This window comes from Octopus bimaculoides, chromosome 23, assembly GCF_046866305.1.
Source record: "Octopus bimaculoides isolate indiv1 chromosome 23, ASM4686630v1, whole genome shotgun sequence".
NCBI classification, from domain to species: domain Eukaryota; kingdom Metazoa; phylum Mollusca; class Cephalopoda; order Octopoda; family Octopodidae; genus Octopus; species Octopus bimaculoides.
The window spans coordinates 26,319,711-26,342,011 of NC_142950.1; the positions used below are offsets into that span (position 1 = coordinate 26,319,711).

The 22,301-nt window shown below is 36.2% G+C and overlaps 1 protein-coding gene across 1 annotated transcript in view; it reads left to right on the plus strand.

Annotated features, from left to right (window-relative positions):
• LOC106883459 (uncharacterized) overlaps positions 1–22,301 on the plus strand; it is a 54,335-nt gene that overhangs the window by 16,163 nt on the left and 15,871 nt on the right. The window contains exons 13-29 of the mRNA XM_089340731.1: positions 3,515–3,650; positions 4,236–4,366; positions 5,220–5,426; positions 6,723–6,956; positions 8,190–8,335; positions 9,429–9,625; positions 10,690–10,820; positions 12,139–12,255; positions 12,397–12,546; positions 14,081–14,240; positions 15,076–15,297; positions 15,680–15,912; positions 17,156–17,287; positions 18,669–18,764; positions 19,673–19,843; positions 20,435–20,675; positions 22,197–22,287. Of these exons, the coding sequence (XP_089196857.1) occupies positions 3,515–3,650; positions 4,236–4,366; positions 5,220–5,426; positions 6,723–6,956; positions 8,190–8,335; positions 9,429–9,625; positions 10,690–10,820; positions 12,139–12,255; positions 12,397–12,546; positions 14,081–14,240; positions 15,076–15,297; positions 15,680–15,912; positions 17,156–17,287; positions 18,669–18,764; positions 19,673–19,843; positions 20,435–20,675; positions 22,197–22,287 (2,795 nt within the window). The remainder of the gene's footprint in view (positions 1–3,514; positions 3,651–4,235; positions 4,367–5,219; positions 5,427–6,722; positions 6,957–8,189; positions 8,336–9,428; positions 9,626–10,689; positions 10,821–12,138; positions 12,256–12,396; positions 12,547–14,080; positions 14,241–15,075; positions 15,298–15,679; positions 15,913–17,155; positions 17,288–18,668; positions 18,765–19,672; positions 19,844–20,434; positions 20,676–22,196; positions 22,288–22,301) is intronic.

Genomic DNA, 22,301 nt, shown 5'->3' on the forward strand with positions numbered 1-22,301 from the left:
TATATATATATATATATATATAATATATATATATATATATATATATATATATATATATATATATTGATGTTTATATTAAGTCTATGTTTATCATCTCTTATTCCTCCAGAAAAGGTTTCTGAGATAGTTACTTTTCCAAACACTTTTGGCAATCTAAAATTTGACTCCGTTCTCACACTTGACTCTGCAAATGATTGTAAAGAAAGCTGCAAAAGCCGGCCTTCATGTCGGATGGCCACCTACGCTCCTGACTCCGTAACCTGTTATATTTATACGAAGCAGACACGCTTGAAATATTCAAGCAGTGGATTGGTATCTTTTGTCAAAAGACTGGCCTGCAGACCGCGTAAGAAACAACATAAAAAATAGCTCGCATGTTCATTATATACTGGAAATGCTTGCATGAGTTTTAAAATTGATTTTCGTTCCATCAAAGAAGGAAAGAAGTATTTTTCTATCCATGCAAATAAGATAATGAATATGAAGTAGTCAGCATGTTGATTACAAACTTGCTTTTTGTGCTGGTATAAGCAACAATCTTTTGACTTTCTTTTGTTTTGATAATTGGAGTGCAGCCATGCTGGCTCACCACCTTGAAGTGGATTTTAGTTGAACAAATTGACCCCAGTACCTACTTGTTTAGTCTGGTACTTGTTCTGTCAGTCGCTTTTGTCAGACAGTTAAGTTACTGGGGATGTCAACAAACCAACCTCAGTCATCAGGCAGTGGAAAATTAGGACAAACCCAGACACAAACACACTAATACAAACACAGGCATGCACGCACACTCACAAACACACACACACACACATGCACAAAAGATAATGGCACAACGTGTTGGTGGTCATTCATGGCTATGGCACACAAGATGATGTTGATGACATTCCATGCCATCCTGTGTAACATCACAACACAATCAAGAGGTATCTTTAACAAAATTTATTCATTTTCGAGAAGCATCGAGAAGGTGAAGATGGCAAGGTGGCAGAACAGTTAGCATGCCAGGCAAAATGCTTAGAGGCGCTGCAGCTGTCTTTACATTCCATTCTGAGTTCAAATTCTGCCGAGATCAACTTTACCTTTCATCATTTTGGGCTTCATAGATTAAGTACCAATGAAACACTGGGTAGCAATGTAATTGACTAGTCCCCTCCCCACAAATTTCAGGCCTTGTACTTTTAGTAGAAAGGATTAGTAATAGCTCTGCAAGCTTGCAGAATCATTACCATGTCAAGCAAAATGCTTAGTGGCATTTCCTCTTCACATTCTGAGTTCAAATTCCATCAGGGCCGACTTTGCCTTTCATCCTTTTGGAGTTTATAAAATAAGTATCATTTGATCCCTGTGGTTGATTTAATTGACTTAACTCTTTCATTACTGTATTTATTTTGAGATGGTCTGCTTTTCTCTCAATTAATTTTGGATATAACAAAGAATTTAGTAAAATAACTTAGTTATAATTAAGCTAGTGTTAGGAACATAAATTGTGACTAAGGTTTGGTGGAAGATTTTAATTCAAAAGTTATGAAAACAAAACATTTGTACTACAGAGCCAGAGGTGGTTTCAGCCAGGTTGGTAACAAAGGGTTAAACCCCTGCCCCATCAAAATTTCTAGCCTTGTGCCAAAATCTGAAACTGTATGCATGTCCATATTTGCTTGCTTACTGGATATGTGTGTGTATATATGTCTGCATATCTGAATGTGTGTGTGTGTGTGTGTGTGTGTGTGTGTGTGTGTGTGTGTGATGCATGTGCACGTTGATATCCTAAACATTTGTTTTTCTTCAGACCAGTGATATGATGCTTATGCACATTGTTGATATTGCAACACCGGTCTCAGTGCACTTTTGAAGACTCCTGGATTTATAAACAAAAATCTCTTACTTGAAATGCAGACTGCAGTTGGTAACAGGCAAAGCATGAAATAACAAAATCTGCCTGAATCACATCATTGCCAATTGCATGCTGGCATTGAATACAAATACATGTCAAATAATTAAACAAACAAACCTGTGTATTACAGTTCTGTATTTAAGAGATGAGGAATTCCGGCCTGAATTGTAACTAAAACAAAAGTTGTGTTGTAGCTGCCTAACAATGGATGGCTATAAGCGATCCATCATTGAGTAGGTATATATATATATATATATATATATATATATATATATATATATATATATATATACTTTATTTAAAAGCAGCAGAAATATAACAAATATATATATATGCGAGTAAAAATAAATACAAAAAACGTGGGGTTTTTTGTATGATTGTGTATAGAGGAATATATTATTTTGCTTAAAAGAGTTCCAACACTGTCTGTTTTTTATGTTTTATTTATATTCCTGCAGAACTAATGTGGGGTATAGAATATGGAATATACAATATATAATATAATATAAAATATAAAATAAAATAAAATAAAAATGGATGGCACCATGAAAGAAAGTATTGAATGTAGATGAAATATTGAGTGTTCAATATAAAGGATCAAATATATAAATATAAATATATATATATATATATATATATATATATATATAAGCAATGTTAATTCTCTATATGAAGTATTAACAGTAACTGCACGATAAAGTGTAGTATATTGCCACTTAAGTGTGGCTGACCCCTAGGGGTGGATGTTACTGTTGCTTTTAGCCCCAGGAGGACATCTCCTCCAGCTGGCTTATCGACACACGACTGTGTCCTGTTTGCCAAGGGAGTTATCCCTCTCACCTCGGCCAGCAGCACGAACGTATCCGGATTTCAGGGTTATTTCCCTTCGTCGGCGTTCGACAGCTGATGACCTTGGTGAGAGAGACAAATTTGGCAAACCTTATATCTTCTTTTCCAGTGGCATTCTTCACTGATATTGAAAAGGTGAAAACAAGCAATGTTAATTCTCTATATGAAGTATTAACAGTAACTGCACGATAAAGTGTAGTATATTGCCACTTAAGTGTGGCTGACCCCTAGGGGTGGATGTTACTGTTGCTTTTAGCCCCAGGAGGACATCTCCTCCAGCTGGCTTATCGACACACGACTGTGTCCTGTTTGCCAAGGGAGTTATCCCTCTCACCATATATATATATATATATATATATATTATTTATATAGATAGGATGATAAATTGAATATTAATTCAATTTAAAACCAAGTGGCCTAGCATATAAAAAATCTGAAAATTCAGAAAAAATTGTACTACATGTGTATAAGGGATGACCACTAGGTGGACATGCAATATGCTAGAAAGAGGTCATTAACGATTCAACCACAGCAGTCCATAGATAATTCTTTATTCAGTATATAACTCATTTTGTCCTGTTCTGGCGTTTTGCGAAATTTTTCTGGAGAACATTATTCTTCTTAGTGTTTGGGTCGTTGATGACCTCTTTCTAGCATATTGGATATCCACCTATATATGTACGTATGTATTATATGCTTATATTATGGTATATACGAACTTTGAGTTTTTTTTTAATTGATATTTTACTTATATTTATGTTTTATTTCCAGGCTTCAAAGGTATAAACTGTGAGACAAAAACTACCCGAAGCTGCCAAAACAACGTTTGTGGTAATCATGGAAGCTGTAAAGAGTTACCATCCGGATTCGAGTGTCTGTGTAGCAATGGGAAAGTTCAGAGCTCCAGGTGAATTTGATAGGGATTAAAGAAAAATTTCCATCTGAATATATCACCATCATCATCATCAACTTCTTCTTCTTCTTCATTTCCTCCTCCTCCTCCTCCTTCTTCTTCTTCACCATCTCACCACTACCACCACCATCATCATCATCTTTTAACATCTGTCTTCTATGCTGGTGCAGGTTATATAGCTTGGCAAGAACTGCGATCCACCTCTGTCACTGCTGGTGATATCATCAATTGTAAAATTTATCCACAGATGATATGAACAGTAGTGACATCTAATTTCAAATCTCAGTGTTTGAATGTTTTGCTGATATATATATATATATATGTGTGTGTGTGTGTGTGTGTGTGTGCAACAGGTTTCCACACAGTTTTCTGTCTATCAAATTCATTCTCAAGAAGACCCTTGCTTGAAGTGGATCACAGTAGACCTGAACCTGAACCCTTGTGGTTGCAAAGGGATATTCTTAACCACAGTGTTATGTATGAGAGAGAAGTTAAGCAATAAAACTCCTTATGATTTTTTAAAAAAATTCTTTTATTTTAAAAATTATCTAAAATTTACTAAAATTTTGGTTTTCCCAGTTGTGATGTTGTCGACCCATGTACGTCAAATCCATGCAAGAACAATGCTAAATGTATAGCGACAAATGATGGAAACTACCAGTGTCTTTGTGGACCAGGGTATATGGGCATCAAATGTGAAATAAACGTGGGTAAGTATTTTGTTCTTATGAATATCATGTAGCTTGTCCTAAGGCAGTGAGCTGGAAGAATTGTTCACTTGCTGGATAAAATGCTGAGTGGCATTTCTGCCAATTCTTTATATTCTGAGCTCAAATTCCACTAAGGTCAATGTTACCTTTCATTCTTTCAGGTTCATATGCACACACAAGCACAAGAACTGGTGCTAAGAAATGCAGGGCCCAATAATTGAGAATTGTTATGGGAAAGGGGTTTACTCAAAAAAGGCTGAAGATTGATATTTTATGCTTTGTGTAGTGTACCAGTCCCTGCCAAAAAGTGTTGCGGGTTGAGGCTCCACCATTTGCTGCATTGAAAGCTCATATGAAAGTTTTAATGTTTTGTTACAATTCAGGATAGTTACTGATATACTTTTTGTGAATAGACTTTGTACTTGTTGAGATGACTGAGCTAATTATGATGCTCTGCCTGTCAGATGTTGCCAGGTACTTACATCACAGGAAATAAATATCACAGATAAATAAGACATTTTTCTAAAGTCATGGGGTAAATTTGCTTGTCACTTGAAAAAATGAAAAGAATCGTGGATATTTTTGCTTGGTGCATTCAAAGGATTTAATTCATCATAGCATCTTCAACTTGGGGCCCTAACTTGGCACAGGGCTCTAACCTGGCACACGGCCCTAACTTGGCATGGGGCCCAATTTGAACAAATCTAATTAGCTTAAAAACAGGCCTGACAAGCACACATATACTTCCTGCTTGTTTACACCCTTGAAAACATTTATTCAGAAATACACATGCATACACACCCAGAGGCAAAATCTTATCACTTATCCTTCATATTCTTCAACCTCTTTGCAGATGATTGTAAAGGAAGCTGCTTGAATAATGGTCGGTGCATAGATAAAGTGAACAGTTTTTCTTGTGAATGTCGCCTTGGATTTGATGGCAGACGATGTGAGCGACCAATAAATGTATGTGCAAACAAAGAATGTGCTAATGGTGAATGCATCACCCAACATATATCCTACCAAACAGTCTGTATCTGCAAAGAATATTTTACAAAAGGTAAGTGCAGTATATTGTTGATAAACTCATTTATGATGACCTCATATGCATAGGGATCTGTCCTCGTAAATCCATATTTTCATATATATTACACATACACACACACACACACACACACACACACACACACACATATATATATATATATATATATTTGAAAAGATTTGTAAAAGTACTACACGAGTAAGTAGATATTGAAAATGAATAAAAATGAAAATACCGCTTTTTTAAAACATTTTTTGGAGGGTTTAATTAATTTACATGCTTCGGTTTTTTGAAAAACCTTATCAAAAATGAATATAAAATGTGTGAAGAGAAAAGGGCTATTAATAAAATAAAATTGAAATTAAAGTAGCAGTAAACTATGAATGTCATTCTTAATTTTAATTTCAATTTTATTTTATTAATAGCCCTTTTCTATTCACACATTTTATATTCATTTTTGATAAGGTTTTTCAAAAAACCGAAACATGTAAATTAATTAAACCCCCCAAAAAATGTTTTAAAAAAGCGGCATTTTCATTTTTATTCATTTTCAATATATATATACATACATATGTATATATATATGTATATATATATATAAATCTTTATTTAAATATAATCAGTGAGAATATCATATACTGAATTTATATTCAGTGCTCTATTGAATTAAAGTATTAATACATAGTGGGACTGAACTCCAACTCATGTGGGTGTGAAGCATATAGCTCTCTCCCTCTCTTTCTCTCTCTCTCTCTCTCTCTCTCTCTCTCTCTCTTTCTCTCTCTCTCTCTCTCTCTCTCTATATATATATATATATATATACATATATATATACACAATCCTTTATATTGAACACTCAATATTTCATATATTCAATAAGACATATTCCATATATTCAATAAGACATTCAATACTTCATTTCATTGTACCATCCTTTTTATATTATATATTCCATATTCTATATCCCACATTAATTTTACAACAATATAAATAAAATATAAAAAACAGACAGAGTTGGAACTCTTTTAAATAAAATAATATATATATATATATATATATATATATATATATATATATATACATACACACACACATATATGACAGTCTTCTTTTAGTTTCCATATACCAAATCTCCTCACAAGATTTTGGTCAGCCTGAGGCCAAAGTAGAAGACACTTGCCCAAGGTACCACACAGTGGGACTGAACCTCAAACCATGTGGTTATGAAGCAAGCTTCTTACCACACAGTGACACCTGTGCCATATTTATTTATTTGTTTTTTTTTCTTCTTTTTTTTCTCTCTGTCAAAAGATGCTTCCGGAGTGTGTCGACCGAACAACAGATGTCATTTGATGAAATGTGCCAACAATGGGGTGTGCAACAATAAAACCACCAATGACATAAAATGCGACTGCAAGGTTGGTTACTGGGGAGAGAAATGTGGACAAAAGATCAATGAATGTTTGATGAAACCTTGTGAAAATGGTGGAACTTGTACTATAGAGAACGGCTCCAGGAAATGTCATTGTTATGCAGGATATTCAGGTAATATAATATTCTACATGTGTATGTGTGTATGTATCTATCTATCTATCTATCTATCTATCTATCTATATATATATATATATATATATATATATATATATATATATATAAAATACAGTGTACATTTAATACACATCAGAGATGCCTATAAAAGAACATCTGACCCGCTAGAAAGAGCACCCAAAGCTCTACATATATATACACACACACACACACACACATATATATATATATATATATATATATATATATATATACTTTATTTAAAAGCAGCAGAAATATAACAAAAGACTGTTACTCAGAGTTTCATGTTCCCATTCATCGGACAGTTCTGTTAGAAAATTTTCTATATTTCTGCTGCTTTTAAATAAAGCATATTACTCTACCTCTGGTATTTGAGTACTCTTTTTTCCACCTTGTTGCACATTTACGTGCTTTCTCTGGTATATATATATGGCTTTTATCTTTTACTTGTTTATATATGCCTTTTATCTTTTACTCGTTTCAATATCTTCAGAGGGATAAAAATATACCCTTGGATGTTTTATATCTGTATTTATGGATGCATTAGAGCTGAATCTGTTACAATGCGTGTTGAGAGGAATTTTTACGGGGTTGAATAATTCATCTCTGGAAATATTGGTGCTTTGTTCATCATTGTTAAACGACCCTTATTCAGGAACCTTTTGAGCAGAATGGACTACTCAACCAAAGAAAATTTTAACCGGGCCCCGCCATGCACTGTTTCTTGATATAAAGTCACTATGCCACACCCATATGACTATGATGCATGTCCCTGGTGTACCTTTATCAGACGGGTAGTCATGATGGGTATACTGGGCTTCATATATTTTAACCCAGTGTCACTTTGATGGCATACACTGCTCTCTTACTCAATAATAATAATAATAATAATAATAATAATAATAATAATAATAATAATAATAATGATAACAACAATAATAATAATGATAATAATGATAATAATGATAATAATAATTGATTTCTTTATTGCCCACAGAGGGCTAAACATAGAGGGGACAAACAAGGACAGACAAGGGGATTAAGTCGATTACATCGACCCCAGTGATTAACTGGTACTTATTTAATCGACCCCGAAAGGATGAAATACTAATAATAATAATGATGATGATGATGATGATGATGATAGTAATAAAAATAATAATGCATGTATGCTTTTCTTTTTTTTATATTTCCTCTAATCCACATTAGGTGCTAACTGCGAAATCAATAATAACGACTGTGTCTTTGCAAACGGTTCTGCCAAGTGTGTTCTAGCTAACACCGAAAAATGTGTAGATTTGGTCAACAACTTCAAGTGTGTTTGCAAAGCAAATTATTATGGAATTCATTGTGAGGTGAGTAATTTTGTGATGTTGAAAGTATGAAATTATGCTTCTCAAGTGTATATGCATGTATGTTTGTATGCATGTATGTACCTACTCACTCACACACACACATGTGTATATGTATTAATACACGCATCCATACATACACAAACACAAACAAACACTCATACATGAATATATATTTATGTGTATGTATGTGTGTGTGCCTTAATACACACACACATACACACACACAAAACACACTCCTGCATGAATATATATATATATATATATATATATATATATATATAGACTTTAAATAGAGCTCAAAACTGATCCATTGAAAATACTTTATTATAATAATAATAATAATGAAAATGACTTATGAACATTTTGATGCAATATCCAGAATGATTAATACATATCATAAAATATTATAAAATATGGGATACTCCATCTCCTCGGGGTCCCATTATTATTGTTATTATTATTATTATTATTAGTAATATGCAGCCAATAAAAACAGAAAACATTCAAATCCAATTTTCATAGTTGACCCAGGAAAATATACAAGAGATGATATACACCCGTTCATCCTATACTCATATGTTCAAGGAGGGTTTCATGAGGCAGTGTTTTATGCCCAGGTGCTCTTCCTGCTACCAAGCCGTTTAGACACCCCATAAAACCAGGATATATGCACACACACACACAAGCACACTCACATACAAAGATCTTTCAATATATTTCTCTCTCTCTCTCCCTATATATATATATATATATATATATATTTATATGATGATGATGAGGAGGAGGATATATATATATATATATATATATATATATATATATATATATATATATACACATACAGGGTTGGCAACTACAAAACCTCTACTACCCATATCAGTACTATCGACATGACAACCATGACCACCACAAAAGTGCCACTATTATACCCATCACCATCACTCACATCAGCTTTCCACTACTTACAGTTTGTATCCTGACACCTTTATCACCAACAGCAACAAAACCCGCTGCCACCACAGTCATTACCACCACAGCCCTTGCATTTAATTGAGACAGAAATTGAATGAAATCATGAATATTTTTTTTTCAGGCTCTGTGGGATACCTGTGCCAGTCAACCATGCCAAAATTCTGGCAAATGTAAGCCCACCAATCAAGGTTTCCAGTGTAATTGTACTCAAGGTTGGTCAGGCAAAACGTGCAGTGACCCAGTGAATCAGTGTGGGACAAGCCCTTGCAAAGACAATAATACAGAATGCGTTGACCTTCAGGATCATTATATATGCAAGTGAGTCTGCTTTATTTTATACCAGCTTAAAGTCTGCACTCCATGCAGACTTTTAAGCTAGCGTCTGTGGAGAGCTAATTGGGCCTGTGGCTTAAAACTATTGGGAGCTAAATAGCATGACTATAATATGTCTATGATGACTATATACCCTAGTAGTGTTTAATCAGAGGTTAAGGACAGATAAGAATTAATTCTGCTATGCAATTAGTCTATTGTTGCAGTCCTGTGGAGGCGCAATGGCCCAGAAGTTAGGGCAGTGGACTCGCGGTCATAGGAACGCGGTTTTGATTGCCAGACCGGGCGTTGTGAGTGTTTATTGAGCGAAAACACCTAAAGCTCCACGAGACTCCGGCAGAGGATGGTGGCGAACCCTGCTGTACTCTTTCACCACAACTTTCTCTCACTCTTACTTCCTGTTTCTGTTGTGCCTGTAATTCAAAGGGTCAGCCTTGTCACACTGTGTCATGCTGAATATCCCCGAGAACTACGTTAAGGGTACACGTATCTGTGGAGTGCTCAGCCACTTGCACGTTAATTTCACGAGCAGGCTGTTCCGTTGATCAGATCAACTGGAACCCTCGACGTCGTAAGCGACGGAGTGCCAACAACAACATTGTTGCAGTCCCAAGTTGGGTTCCAACTGTTGGCCAATTTGTCTCAAAGTTCTTATCTTGACATAAAATTAATGATGTAAAATTTAATGAAACGAATGTCATTATTTCTGATATTATCTGACAAACGCCAACCAAGATGGCGTGAATCAGCCAAGCTTCACCCGCTAGAAAATGCAACCCAAATGCTTTTAAATCAGATCCCAATGCTAGACATTCAAGAACCAAATGAAGGACAGATTTTCAATCCTGTGATCTTCCTGATCCCTAAAAGGTATAATATGTCTACATAGAGCAAATGTAGACTGAAATACAAGACATAATCATTACATATTCACACACACACACACACACACACACACACACACAGCACATACAATCCGAAGCCAATTACTTTCTGTTAAAGTTACCTTTTCTTCATTTTCTTCATGTTTTTCCCACTTTTAATTTTAGATGCCAACACAATACAACTGGGGTCAGTTGTCAGAATCTTCCTTCCCCCTGCACTGCAACTCCAAGCAACTGTCTCAACAATGGCAGCTGTATCTTACAAAATGACGCAGCTCGTTGTACTTGTCCAAGTCGTAAGTTATGCTCAAAATATTTTGATATTCATATTAAATTGTTTGTCTCTAAATTTCATTTGGAAGCATTCTCACATAAACTTGAAGTTGGCAATTAGTTTTCTACCTCGAACATCATAATCATCATTGTCATCATCATCATCATCGTCTTCATAATCATTATCATCATTGTCATCATCATCGTCTTCATAATCATTATCATCATAATCATCATCATAATCATCATTGTTGTCATTGTCATCATCATTGCCAACTTGATCATCATCATCATTATCGTTATCATTGTCATCATCATCATCATCACCATCATTGTCATCATCGTCATTATCATCATCATCATCATTGTTGTCGTCGTCATCATTGTCATCATCATCCTCATCCTTGCCACCATCATCATCATCACAATCTTCCTCATCTATGCTGGCATAGGTCAGGCAATTTGACAAGGTCTACACGAAGGACTACATGTTTAGCCCCTTCTGGGCAATAAAGAAATAAGAAACATTAGCAGGGAGCGTAAAATGCTTGCTAGTATTTTGTCTGTCGCTATGTTCTGAGTTCAAATTCTGCAGAGGTCAACTTTGCCTTTCATCCTTTAGGGGTCGTCGATAAATTAAAGTACCAGTAAAATACTGGGGTCGATGTAATCAACTAGTCTCCTCCCTCAAAATATGGTATTAGAAACTTACAATCTTTTAATCTCACAACATGAGATATTCAGTAACAGTACTTTGTAGTAAAGATTGTTTGCCGACATAACATGACAGTCCTGGTTTTGGACTAATGCTGCTGTAATTTAGCCCCAGGAGACATTGTCTCCAGCTGGCTATACGACATGATCTGTTCGAAAATGTAAGGACACAGATTGTGTTGTATAGCCAGCTGGAGACAATGTCTCCTGGGGCTAAATTACAGCAACATTAGTCTTGAACCAGGACTGCCATGTTATGTTGGCAAACAATCTTTTCTATAAATATGGTATTATCCTACCAATATGATGTTACTTTAAATTCAGATTAAATGAAAAACTTGTAAGTTTAGAAATTTTTAGAGTTCTTTTAAAATTTGAATTTTCAACTGTTAACATATAACAAATCCTCGTCCAGACCTGATTCCAAGATCCAAATGAAGGGCAGATTTTCAATCCCGGGGTCATCCTTATTCCAAAATGGTATAATACGTCTATAAAGAGAAAATGTAGACAGAGATATAGGGGTCCCGGACACACTTTCACATTTATTGCTATAGAAGACTGATTAACTTTTCAATATTTCTATGTATATTTAAACTAAAATAAAATTATTTTTTTTAATTTCAGAATATTACGGTCAATATTGTCATCTGAAGCATCATACATGTAACAAAATCTCCCCTTGCCTAAATGGGGGCACTTGCATCTACCACAAAAATACTTTTGAATGCAAGTGTGCACTAGGTAAATATTATATTACTAATCTATGTTTGTTTATGTATGTATGTATGTATGCTTATATTGGATGTTGTGATGGCTTTCAACAACCATGTCATTATCCTTAATAAACATCATTAACATATCATTATTTTGCATTTTATGTAGGTTTTACAGGTGATAACTGCCAAGACCCAGTTGATATTTGCAAAGATTCAAAGTGTCCAGTGAACAGCGTGTGTGTCGCCAACGCTGCCCGGACGGATACCACATGCAAGTGTGCTGTGGGTCTGACTTTTGCAGACAACAAGTGTAAAGGTTAGTATGAGATGTGCTATTAAGGACGTATGGAAATTCTCATCAAAGCAATGGCATTCTTCGTTGTTGCTTTGCATATTTCATAGTTGCAGGTTTCTAAAATATATAGACACACACACAGATGAGTGGAAAGCATGTTACAGCGCTGACCATGAAATCGTTTTGACCATGAAAACTGAGCCTTTTTAAAAGAATTTTTTTCAACTTCACCATGTGTATATATATATATATATTAGCATTATCGCAGGATATTGCTAATAATATAGTCTGAACAGGATAAACTACCCCTATTTTGCAGAAAAACTACCCCTATTTTGCAAAAAAAAGTGTAGGTGATTAGCTAAGCTAACCAACTACACTTTTTCTGCAAAAATAGGGGTAGTTTATCTTGTTCAGGCTATATTATTAACATTATCTTACGTTTGAGAATTTAAAATCACTTCTTTTACTTTCTAAGACATCTCAACGCTTCTAAAAGCAAACTTCGTTCGTTTGTTTACGTTTATCGTAATTTGAATATATGTATGTATGTGTATGTATATATATATTTATAAATATATATATATATATATATATATATATATATATATATATATATATATATATATATATATTTGACTTACTTTCAGATGTTTTTTTTTACACCAGATGCATAGGGAATATTTTCTCTTACGTCTAAAAACCACAGCTGACTCACAAACTAACAACACACATGCCTTGTTTCTACTTCATATTTGAAATTTTTCTGTGGCATAAAACTTTGGAACATGCCAGCAGATAGCGTTTAAACTATCTAGCATATAGTCATAGTTGGTGATATAACTTGCGGCAGGCCTTGTTCAATATGTGGCATTGATAAGTCAAAACAATTATCAAACATGGATGTCCGTTGCTCCTAAAAGGGATGTAATGTGAGTTGTCTCCCTTGCCCATAACTTTCCTTTCAGGCGTTTTTTTTTACACTAAGTGCATAAAGAACTTATTCTCCTATGCCTAAAAACTGCAGGTGGCCCACAAACTAACAATACACATACCTTGTGAATGTGTGCTCAATTTTGTTTATATACCGTGAGCTAGTAGATAGAGCATCGAGTTCACAATCGTGAGGTAGTGAGTTCAATTCCGGGACTGGGCTGTGTGTTGTGTTCTTGAGCAAGACACTTTATTTCATGTTGCTCCAGTTTACTCTGCTGTAGAAATGAGTTGAGATGTCACTGGTGCCAAGCTGTATCGGCCCCTTTGCCTTTCCCTTGGATAACACTGGTGGTGTGGGGAGGGGAGGCCCGTATGCATGGGTGACTGCTGGTCTCCCATAAAACAACCTTGCCAGGACTTGTGCCGTGGAGGGGAACTTTCTAGATGCAATTTCATGGTCATTCATGACTAAAGGGGATCTTTACCTTTACCTTTTTGCATATGTGTGTGTGTGAGTGTGTATGTGTATGTGTCTGTCTGTGCACGTGTGTGTCTGTGTGTTTGTGTGTCACAAATTTCCACTTGTTTCTCACTGAATTGTTTCTCTATTCTTTTCCAGCTGCTTCTGAGAATTTTACCCTCCTGTTTGACCAGAGCACAGATGGTGCTCACTTTGCTAATTCTATCCCACTCACAGGATCAGCCTTCACCGCATCAGTGTGGGTTTGGATTAGAAATGCTAGTCACGAATCTATCCTGGCTTCCATAAATATTTTTCAGTAAGGTTTTCTCCTCTTTTGTTGTTATATGTCATTGCCACTGGTAAAAAAAAGCTTCGATGGTCCTCGTTCAATCATATATTTAGGTGCAGATATGGATGGGTGATCAAGGAACTCAATCTGCAGCCACATGGCTTTGGGTTTGCTTCAGTTGTACAATACCTTGGCCAGTGTTTTCTCTTATAACCTTGGGATGACCAAAACTTCATGAGTGAATTTGGCAGACAGAAACTGAAAGAAGCCCATTGACTATGTGTGAGTGTGTGTGTGATCTTTGCGTTGACCTCATGGGATGATTGTAAATGAGCCTCACCATCATATGAATGATGTTATTTGTTTCTAGTCTTCCTTGAAAAAAACATGCCCTGCTTGGAAATGGGTGAGAGTTGGCAAAAGAAAGGGCCAGAAAGAGCATTTTGCTGTGGGAAAACCTGCCTCAACAAATTCTGTCTGACCCATGCAAGCATGGAAAAGAGAACTTTAAATCACAATGAAATCATAATGATGATGGTGATGATGATGATGATGATGCCTTCAAATTTTGGCACAAGGCCAGCAAGTTTGGGAAAGAGTTAAGTCGATTACATCTACCCCAAAACCCAACTGGTACTTATTTTATTGACCCTTAAAGGACGAAATGCAAAGTCGACCTCAGCAGAATTTGAGCTCAGAACATAAATATGGATGAAATGCTGCAAAGCATTTTGCCCTGCATGCAAATGATCCTGCCTGATTACCACCTTAATGATAATAATAATTAATAATAATGATGATGATGATGATGACGGTGATGATAATGATAATAATAATTATTATTTCTAAATTCTTTTCTCAGGAAGAACGAATTAAAGAATCAACTGACCATTTTCAAAGACCGCGTCTTAGTGAAAGAAGGTACAGTGGAAACAACTAAACCATACAATAATGCTATTACATTTGGTGTGTGGCACAAGGTGATAGTATTATGGGGCCAATCAGGGGACCAGCTAGTGCTAAGTGTGGATGGCACCACCCAAGCAACTTTAACCATCAAACAGAGGCCAACTACAGATGTCAGGTAAATTATTTTGTTTTTTAGCTTTTGTTGCTGTTGTTGTTGTGGTGGTGGTGATAGTAGTATTTACTCTTCAAGTCAGTCCTAATCAAGCAGACATGGTCAGAGACATTCCAGCCATGACCTCCCCTTCTTTTTCGTATATCAAGTGCTTCACTGTCCATTACACACTTTATTTAAGACAGTAGTGCATGACAAGAGAGTAGATTTAGCTGCTATTTCTTGCAGGGTGAACAACTACATAGCTCAGTGGTTCTTAATGTTTTTAATATCCATCAGTCTATCTATCTATCTATCTATCTATCTATCTATCTATCTATCTATCTATCTATCTATTCTGTCTGTCTGTCTATTTATCTATCTATTTATCTATCTATCTTTACAGCCTTGTTGTGTCCCTTGGCAAAGGCTTCTCTGGGCTCATCAACAGTTTCAAAATATGGAATGGTATATCACCCAATCCACTGCAACTCAGCAAGATGGGAGCTCTTGGTACAGTAGCTCAGGGATGGACTGATTTAATCCTTGGAAAAGGCATAATACAACTGTCTCCCAGCTACTTCAAGGAAACAATCTGTAATTATGGATTTTACGATAACAGCTGCTCATCCATACCAGGTAGGTTTGAATATATGTGCTATATAGGTGCATGCATATGTGTGTGTGTTTGTATATTAGCTTCTTTTTACTTAAGTTTTTTAATGCTAGCATGTGTTAGATCAGTGGTCCATATGACCCTTGGAGGTCAACATAAAATATTATTTTAAAAATTTGTGTGCAATAAAATGGTTATACTTCTACAATGCACAAAATATTTTCGCAAATTTTTATAACATTTACTTACAATATTGAATTCTACACAATGCAGCAAGCTTGCAGAATTGTTAGCTGGCAGGTCAAAATGCCACTAAGCATTTCGTCTGTCTTTATGTTCTGTGTTCAGATTCTGCCAGGGTCAACTTTGCCTTTCATCCTTTTAGGGTTGATAAAATATGTACCAGTTGAGCACTGGGGTTGATGTAATCGACTTACTCCTCCCACAAAATTGATGACCTTGTGCCAGAATTTGAAACCAATATTAGATTACACAAATGTAATGAGGTTTTTTAAAACATGAAATGGTTATGAGGGTCTACCTGAATAAAACAGGAATCAAAGGGGTCCACAGGTGAAAAATGAGGTTGACTTTACTTTTCATCATTTTGGGGTTGATAAAATAAGTACCATGTAGTAAAGATTGTTTGCCAACATAACATGGCAGTCCTGGTTTAGGACGGATGTTGCTGTAATTTAGCCCCAGGAGACATCGTCTCCAACTGGCTATATGACATGATCTATGTCCTTATATTTTCAAACAAGGGAATCTAGCACCCCCACTCAGCTCAAAACAATATCTGTGTATCGTGATTCCTGGGTTAATTTTCCTTCATCAGCACAGAATAATTGTTCGGCTAGAGGTGGCACTGCCAAATTCCCATTCGAAATATACAGTTTTCAAAGTGACATCGTCTAATGTTGTTGTAATTTAGCCCCAGGAGATATCCTGGGGCTAAATTACAGCAACATTAGTCCTAAACCAGGACTGCCATGTTATGTTGGCAAACAATCTTTACTACAAAGTACTGTTGCTGAATATCTTACGTTGTGAGATTTAAAAATAGTAATTTTCTAAAATAAGTACCAGTTGAGGACTGGGTGGGGGTGGGGGTGGGGGGTCGACATAATTGAGTTTCCGCTTCCCCCAAACTTCCTGACGTTGTGTCAAGTTTTGAAATCAGTCTTTTGTTTTACTTATTTTTATTATTAATTTTATTGTTGTTATTATTATTGTCTTGCTTTTCTGTTTTTTTCCCCTCTGAAGATAAAACCAAGCCAAAGTTCACAACCTGTTCTCAGAAGGACGTCTTCTTTGTCAGTAAGGAGCGTTTAGTAGAAGGTATACCTCTACCGAAACCAACAGGTGAGGGGAACATTACTTCCTCTCTTAACGAAGGTAAGGATCTAATTTCAATGACCTATAAATCAATTATTGATGTCTCCTGTGAACATTGATGTTTGTAAGAGAGGATGGGTAGTGGTGGTGGTAGTAGTTGTGGTGGTGGAAGCTGCACTGGTATTGGTGTTGATGGTGCAGGTAGTGGTGATGATGATGATGATGGTAATGATGGTGGGGGGCAGTGGTGTTGTGGTAGTGGTGGTGGTGGGGGTAGTAGTGGTTGTAGTGGTAGTGGCAGCGACAGTGATGATGATGGTGGAGGTGACAATGATGATGGTGATGATGATGGTGATGGTGGTGGTGGTTGTGGTAGTGGTAATGGTGTAGATGGTGGTGGTAGTGGTTGTGGTGGTGTTGTGGTTCCTCATGTATAAGGAACCCCCTAATTTTGAGATTTGAGGTTCAAGGAATTAAGTAATTTATTAATATCTACAATACTATCCAAAACTCCCATATTTTTTAACCTACTTTTTAACCAAAATGTTCCTTATACACGTTAAAAAACGGTATATACTGTTTTTCAAAGTGTACAAGAAACCCTCGTGTATAAAGAACCCCTTAATTTTGGGAACTTAAAATTTTGAAAAAAAGGTTTTGTAAGGGATCATAGTACTATCCATGTATAAGAAACTCATATTTCTTTAACCTAATTTTTATACTAAAAAGGCCTCCTTATACACATTAAAACATGGTATATATATATAAATTATATATATATATATATATATATATATATATATATATATATATATATATATATATATATATATATGTATATATATATATATGGAGCAAAACGCATATAAATAAAAGTTCCTTTAATTCCTACACATGTTTCGAAATATATGTGGGCTCTCCTTCAAAGAAGTAAGAGCTGCTGGAATTCCACATATATTCATCTTCAGGGAATCAACATATAAAAGCAAGACAAATACGAAATGAAGAGGTAACTTACGAGCTAAGATGGTACATGGCCAAGTGACCGTTAGAACGCTTGTTTACATAGAGATATAAAGGGAGCAATAATATTATTCCATGGGCGTTAGGAATAAGAACCCTTGTTTACATAGTTATATATATAGCTATATGTCATGATAACTTTCTTTATTGGCCACACAGGGCTGAACGCAGAGGGGACAAATACAAATGTAGAACAATGTGAAAAAAAGAGGGGAAAAAATAAGAAGGAAAACAAAATTCCGATCAAAAGGGATCAGGAAGAAAAAAATGATCAAAAAGGATTGTATATCACAGAAGAATTTTATAAGTGTAAAAAGTATGATTAGGTTTATCTGTGGAAAGAAAAGCCTACGGAAAAGACCATGGTAACCTATATGTCATGATAACCTTTACTAAACTATGACTGTTTTATTTTCAGATGCTACATACACATGGGGTGTGTATCCTTTAATCTACGTACTTAAAGACACTGAAGGCAATTATGATACCTGTCGCTCAAAACTGTATGTCCAATGTGAGTTATCTACCTTTGTTATTCCTTTTTTTTTTGTTGCTTTTTTTCTTTCTCGTGAACATAGTTATTTGAGAGATTACACCTCAGCCTTTTCTTTATATATCTTTGTCTTGTCTTGAGGAATAACAGAAACACCACTAGTGTATGTATGTGTGTATGTGCGTGCATAACGCGGAGTAGATGGAACATGGACAACTGAAGAAGGGAAATATTCTGTATGTTGCATGTCTCGTTTCTCTGTTTGTTTTTTTGTTGTTGGAAAAAAAGTTCGTTTTCTGTCTTCGTCTTTGTTTCGTTTAACATTTTTTGTGATGTTCTGTAATCATATATGCATGTATGTATACATATACATGTAGGTATGTACATTTATGTATGGATATATACATATATTTATATATTATTTATGTTATTATATATATATATATATATATATATATATATATATATATACATATATATATATAATTTAAATAAGCAGAAAATGTAGAAAACTCTTGATCAACAAACAAACAAATTGACATGCCAAACAAAATGCTTAGCGGCATTTTGTCTGTTTATATTCTGAGTTCCAATATTGCTGAGGTCAACTTGCTTTTCATCCTTTTGGGGCTGATAAAATAAGTACCAGTTGAACATCACCCCTTCCCCCAAAATTATATCAGATTTATCATTTCATGAATTATCTAAAGCTCATAGTAATTATCATCATTATACAATCTAACTGTACGTAAATATGCACGCGCGCACACACACGCACACACGCACACACACACACACACACACACACACACACACACACACACACACACACACACACACACACACACACACACACACACACACACCAGTTTTATCTTACCTTTTCCTGAATTTCTGACCTTGATGTTTCTAATTTCTGCTAATTTCAGACGGATTCTGTGAATATCCACCTCAGTTGGACTGTTCCAATCAGACGCAAAGTTGTTTGCCTCCTTGCAATTCAAGCCTTTCGTTTCCTCAAGACAGCATGGTTTGTGGTAAACTTGGTACCTACGACTGGAAGAACCCCTTTGTGAAACATATATTCCCATCTTGTGGACGTAAGTAATGCTTCTACTTCTTTCTGTCTTTATCCTCATCGTTTTAATCAGCATCCAGCTCTTCTTCTCTCTCCCTCTCAGACTATTCACAATCTTTCTCTCTTTCCTTATGTTTTACCTCTCGCATTGTGGAGGCGCAATGGCCCAGTGGTTAGGGCAGCGGACTCGCGGTCATAGGATCGCGGTTTCGATTCCCAGACCGGGTGTTGTGAGTGTTTATTGAGCGAAAACACCTAAAGCTCCACGAGACTCCGACAGGGAATGGTGACGAACCCTGCTGTACTCTTTCACCACAACTTTCTCTCACTCTTACTTCCTGTTTCTTATGCCTGTATTTCAAAGAGTCAGCCTTGTCACACTCTGTGTCACGCTGAATATCCCCGAGAACTACTTTAAGGGTACACGTGTCTGTGGAGTGCTCAGCCACTTGCACGTTAATTTCACGAGCAAGCTGTTCCGTTGATCCGATCAACTGGAACCCTCGACGTCGTAAGCGACGGAGTGCCAACTATACTATACCTTTCACATCTCCCACTATGTCAAAATACACATGTATTTATAAACAGTATTTTGTTTTTTTGCCTTTTCCAGAAAGAACCGATGCCCTGGTAAACGTCACTGCCAATTTCCAAAATGTGTCTGATTCAGGATGCGACAGCAGTTCAAAAACAGATTTAGAATCAGACATTATACAGCTGGCAAAGAATGTAGATAATAGATGGCCTGGACTTTGTCTAGAACAGAGAGATAATTGTTCAAACATGAATATCGTTATTGAGTGTCAAAATGATGGCAAAACAGCAAACGTTGTCGTCACAGTGAACAATGTTAAGTAAGTCAATTATTACGATTATATTTTTTGTTATTGTTAAGGTATTGAGCTGTCAGAGCTATTACCATATTAAGCAAAATGCTTTTCATTCAAATTTTGTCGAGGTCAACTTTGCCTTTCATCCTTTCAGGATTGATAAAATAAGTAACAGTTGGGCATTAGAGTCTATGTAATCAACTTCCTGCTCCACAAAAAAAAACTGCTGATCCATATTATTATCATTATTTGTTGTGACACATAAAAAGCACCATTCAAATGTTGGGCCTCATGGGGGCAGTGACAGGTAACCAAGACCTATGGTGATATACTGTGCATGTGAAACCTGTCAAGCCAAATGAGACTGTAGTTATAACTGATGCTGGTATCAGGTCAATGGCACTCGTGCCAGTGGCATGTAAAGAACACCCACAACATTCTCAGAGTGGTTGGCATTAGGAAGGGCATCCAACCATAAGAAACCTTGCCAAACCAGATCAGAATCCTGTAGCTCATTTAGGTATAGTTCTTCACCAGAATCTCAACCAGTTCATCTTTCTTTTCTACCTTATGATTACTCAGGGCACTGAGTCACTGCCACAAACTTGTTCCAAGCTGCTTTTTCCTTCTTACTAAACAACTTGGGAGATTCTGTGTGCACCGGAATCTTCTTTACCAGAGGTTCAACAGAGATGTCTGTTTTGACTATTACTTCAGGTAGATGAAGAAAGAAGTTTTCAAGGTAAAGACTGCAGACACCTTATCAGATGCTTTGAAAACTGTTTTATAAGATCCAGTTTTTACATGCAATGGTAGGAACAACTTCATCCAGAGGGTTTACTAATGACCCATGCAAGCATTGAAAAGTGGCTGTCAAATGAGGATGTTGTTGATGATGATGATGATGATAGTTACGTCTATTTACATAAAAGCCCAACCAGGATTAATAAATAATATCAGTCACATAGTGTGCTTGATCTACAATCTAGGCTGGTCTACAGTCCTCTACTCAGTCTAGGCTGGTCTACAGTCCTCTACTCAGTCTAGGCTGGTCTACAGTCCTCTACTCAGTCTAGGCTGGTCTACAGTCCTCTACTCAGTCTAGGCTGGTCTACAGTCCTCTACTCAGTCTAGGCTAGTCTACAGTCCTCTACTCAGTCTAGGCTGGTCTACAGTCCTCTACTCAGTCTAGGCTGGTCTACAGTCCTCTACTCAGTCTAGGCTGGTCTACAGTCCTCTACTCAGTCTAGGCTGGTCTACAGTCCTCTACTCAGTCTAGGCTGGTCTACAGTCCTCTACTCAGTCTAGGCTGGTCTACAGTCCTCTACTCAGTCTAGGCTGGTCTACAGTCCTCTACTCAGTCTAGGCTGGTCTACAGTCCTCTACTCAGTCTAGGCTGGTCTACAGTCCTCTACTCAGTCTAGGTTGGTCTACATGGCAGCTGTACTTTGTCTCATGAATATTTAATCAATACAAAAGAAAAAAGCCACAAGTCATATGATCCACAAATATATGATATTTTCATCTATTGCTTTATTTTCCCAGGGCCAAACTGAAGCATGCTACTTTTGGCAATGTAGAGACCACAGAACAAATCTTAAAATTTATGCTAAAAATGTTAGCCCTGGATAAAAAGGTATGTAGGTATTT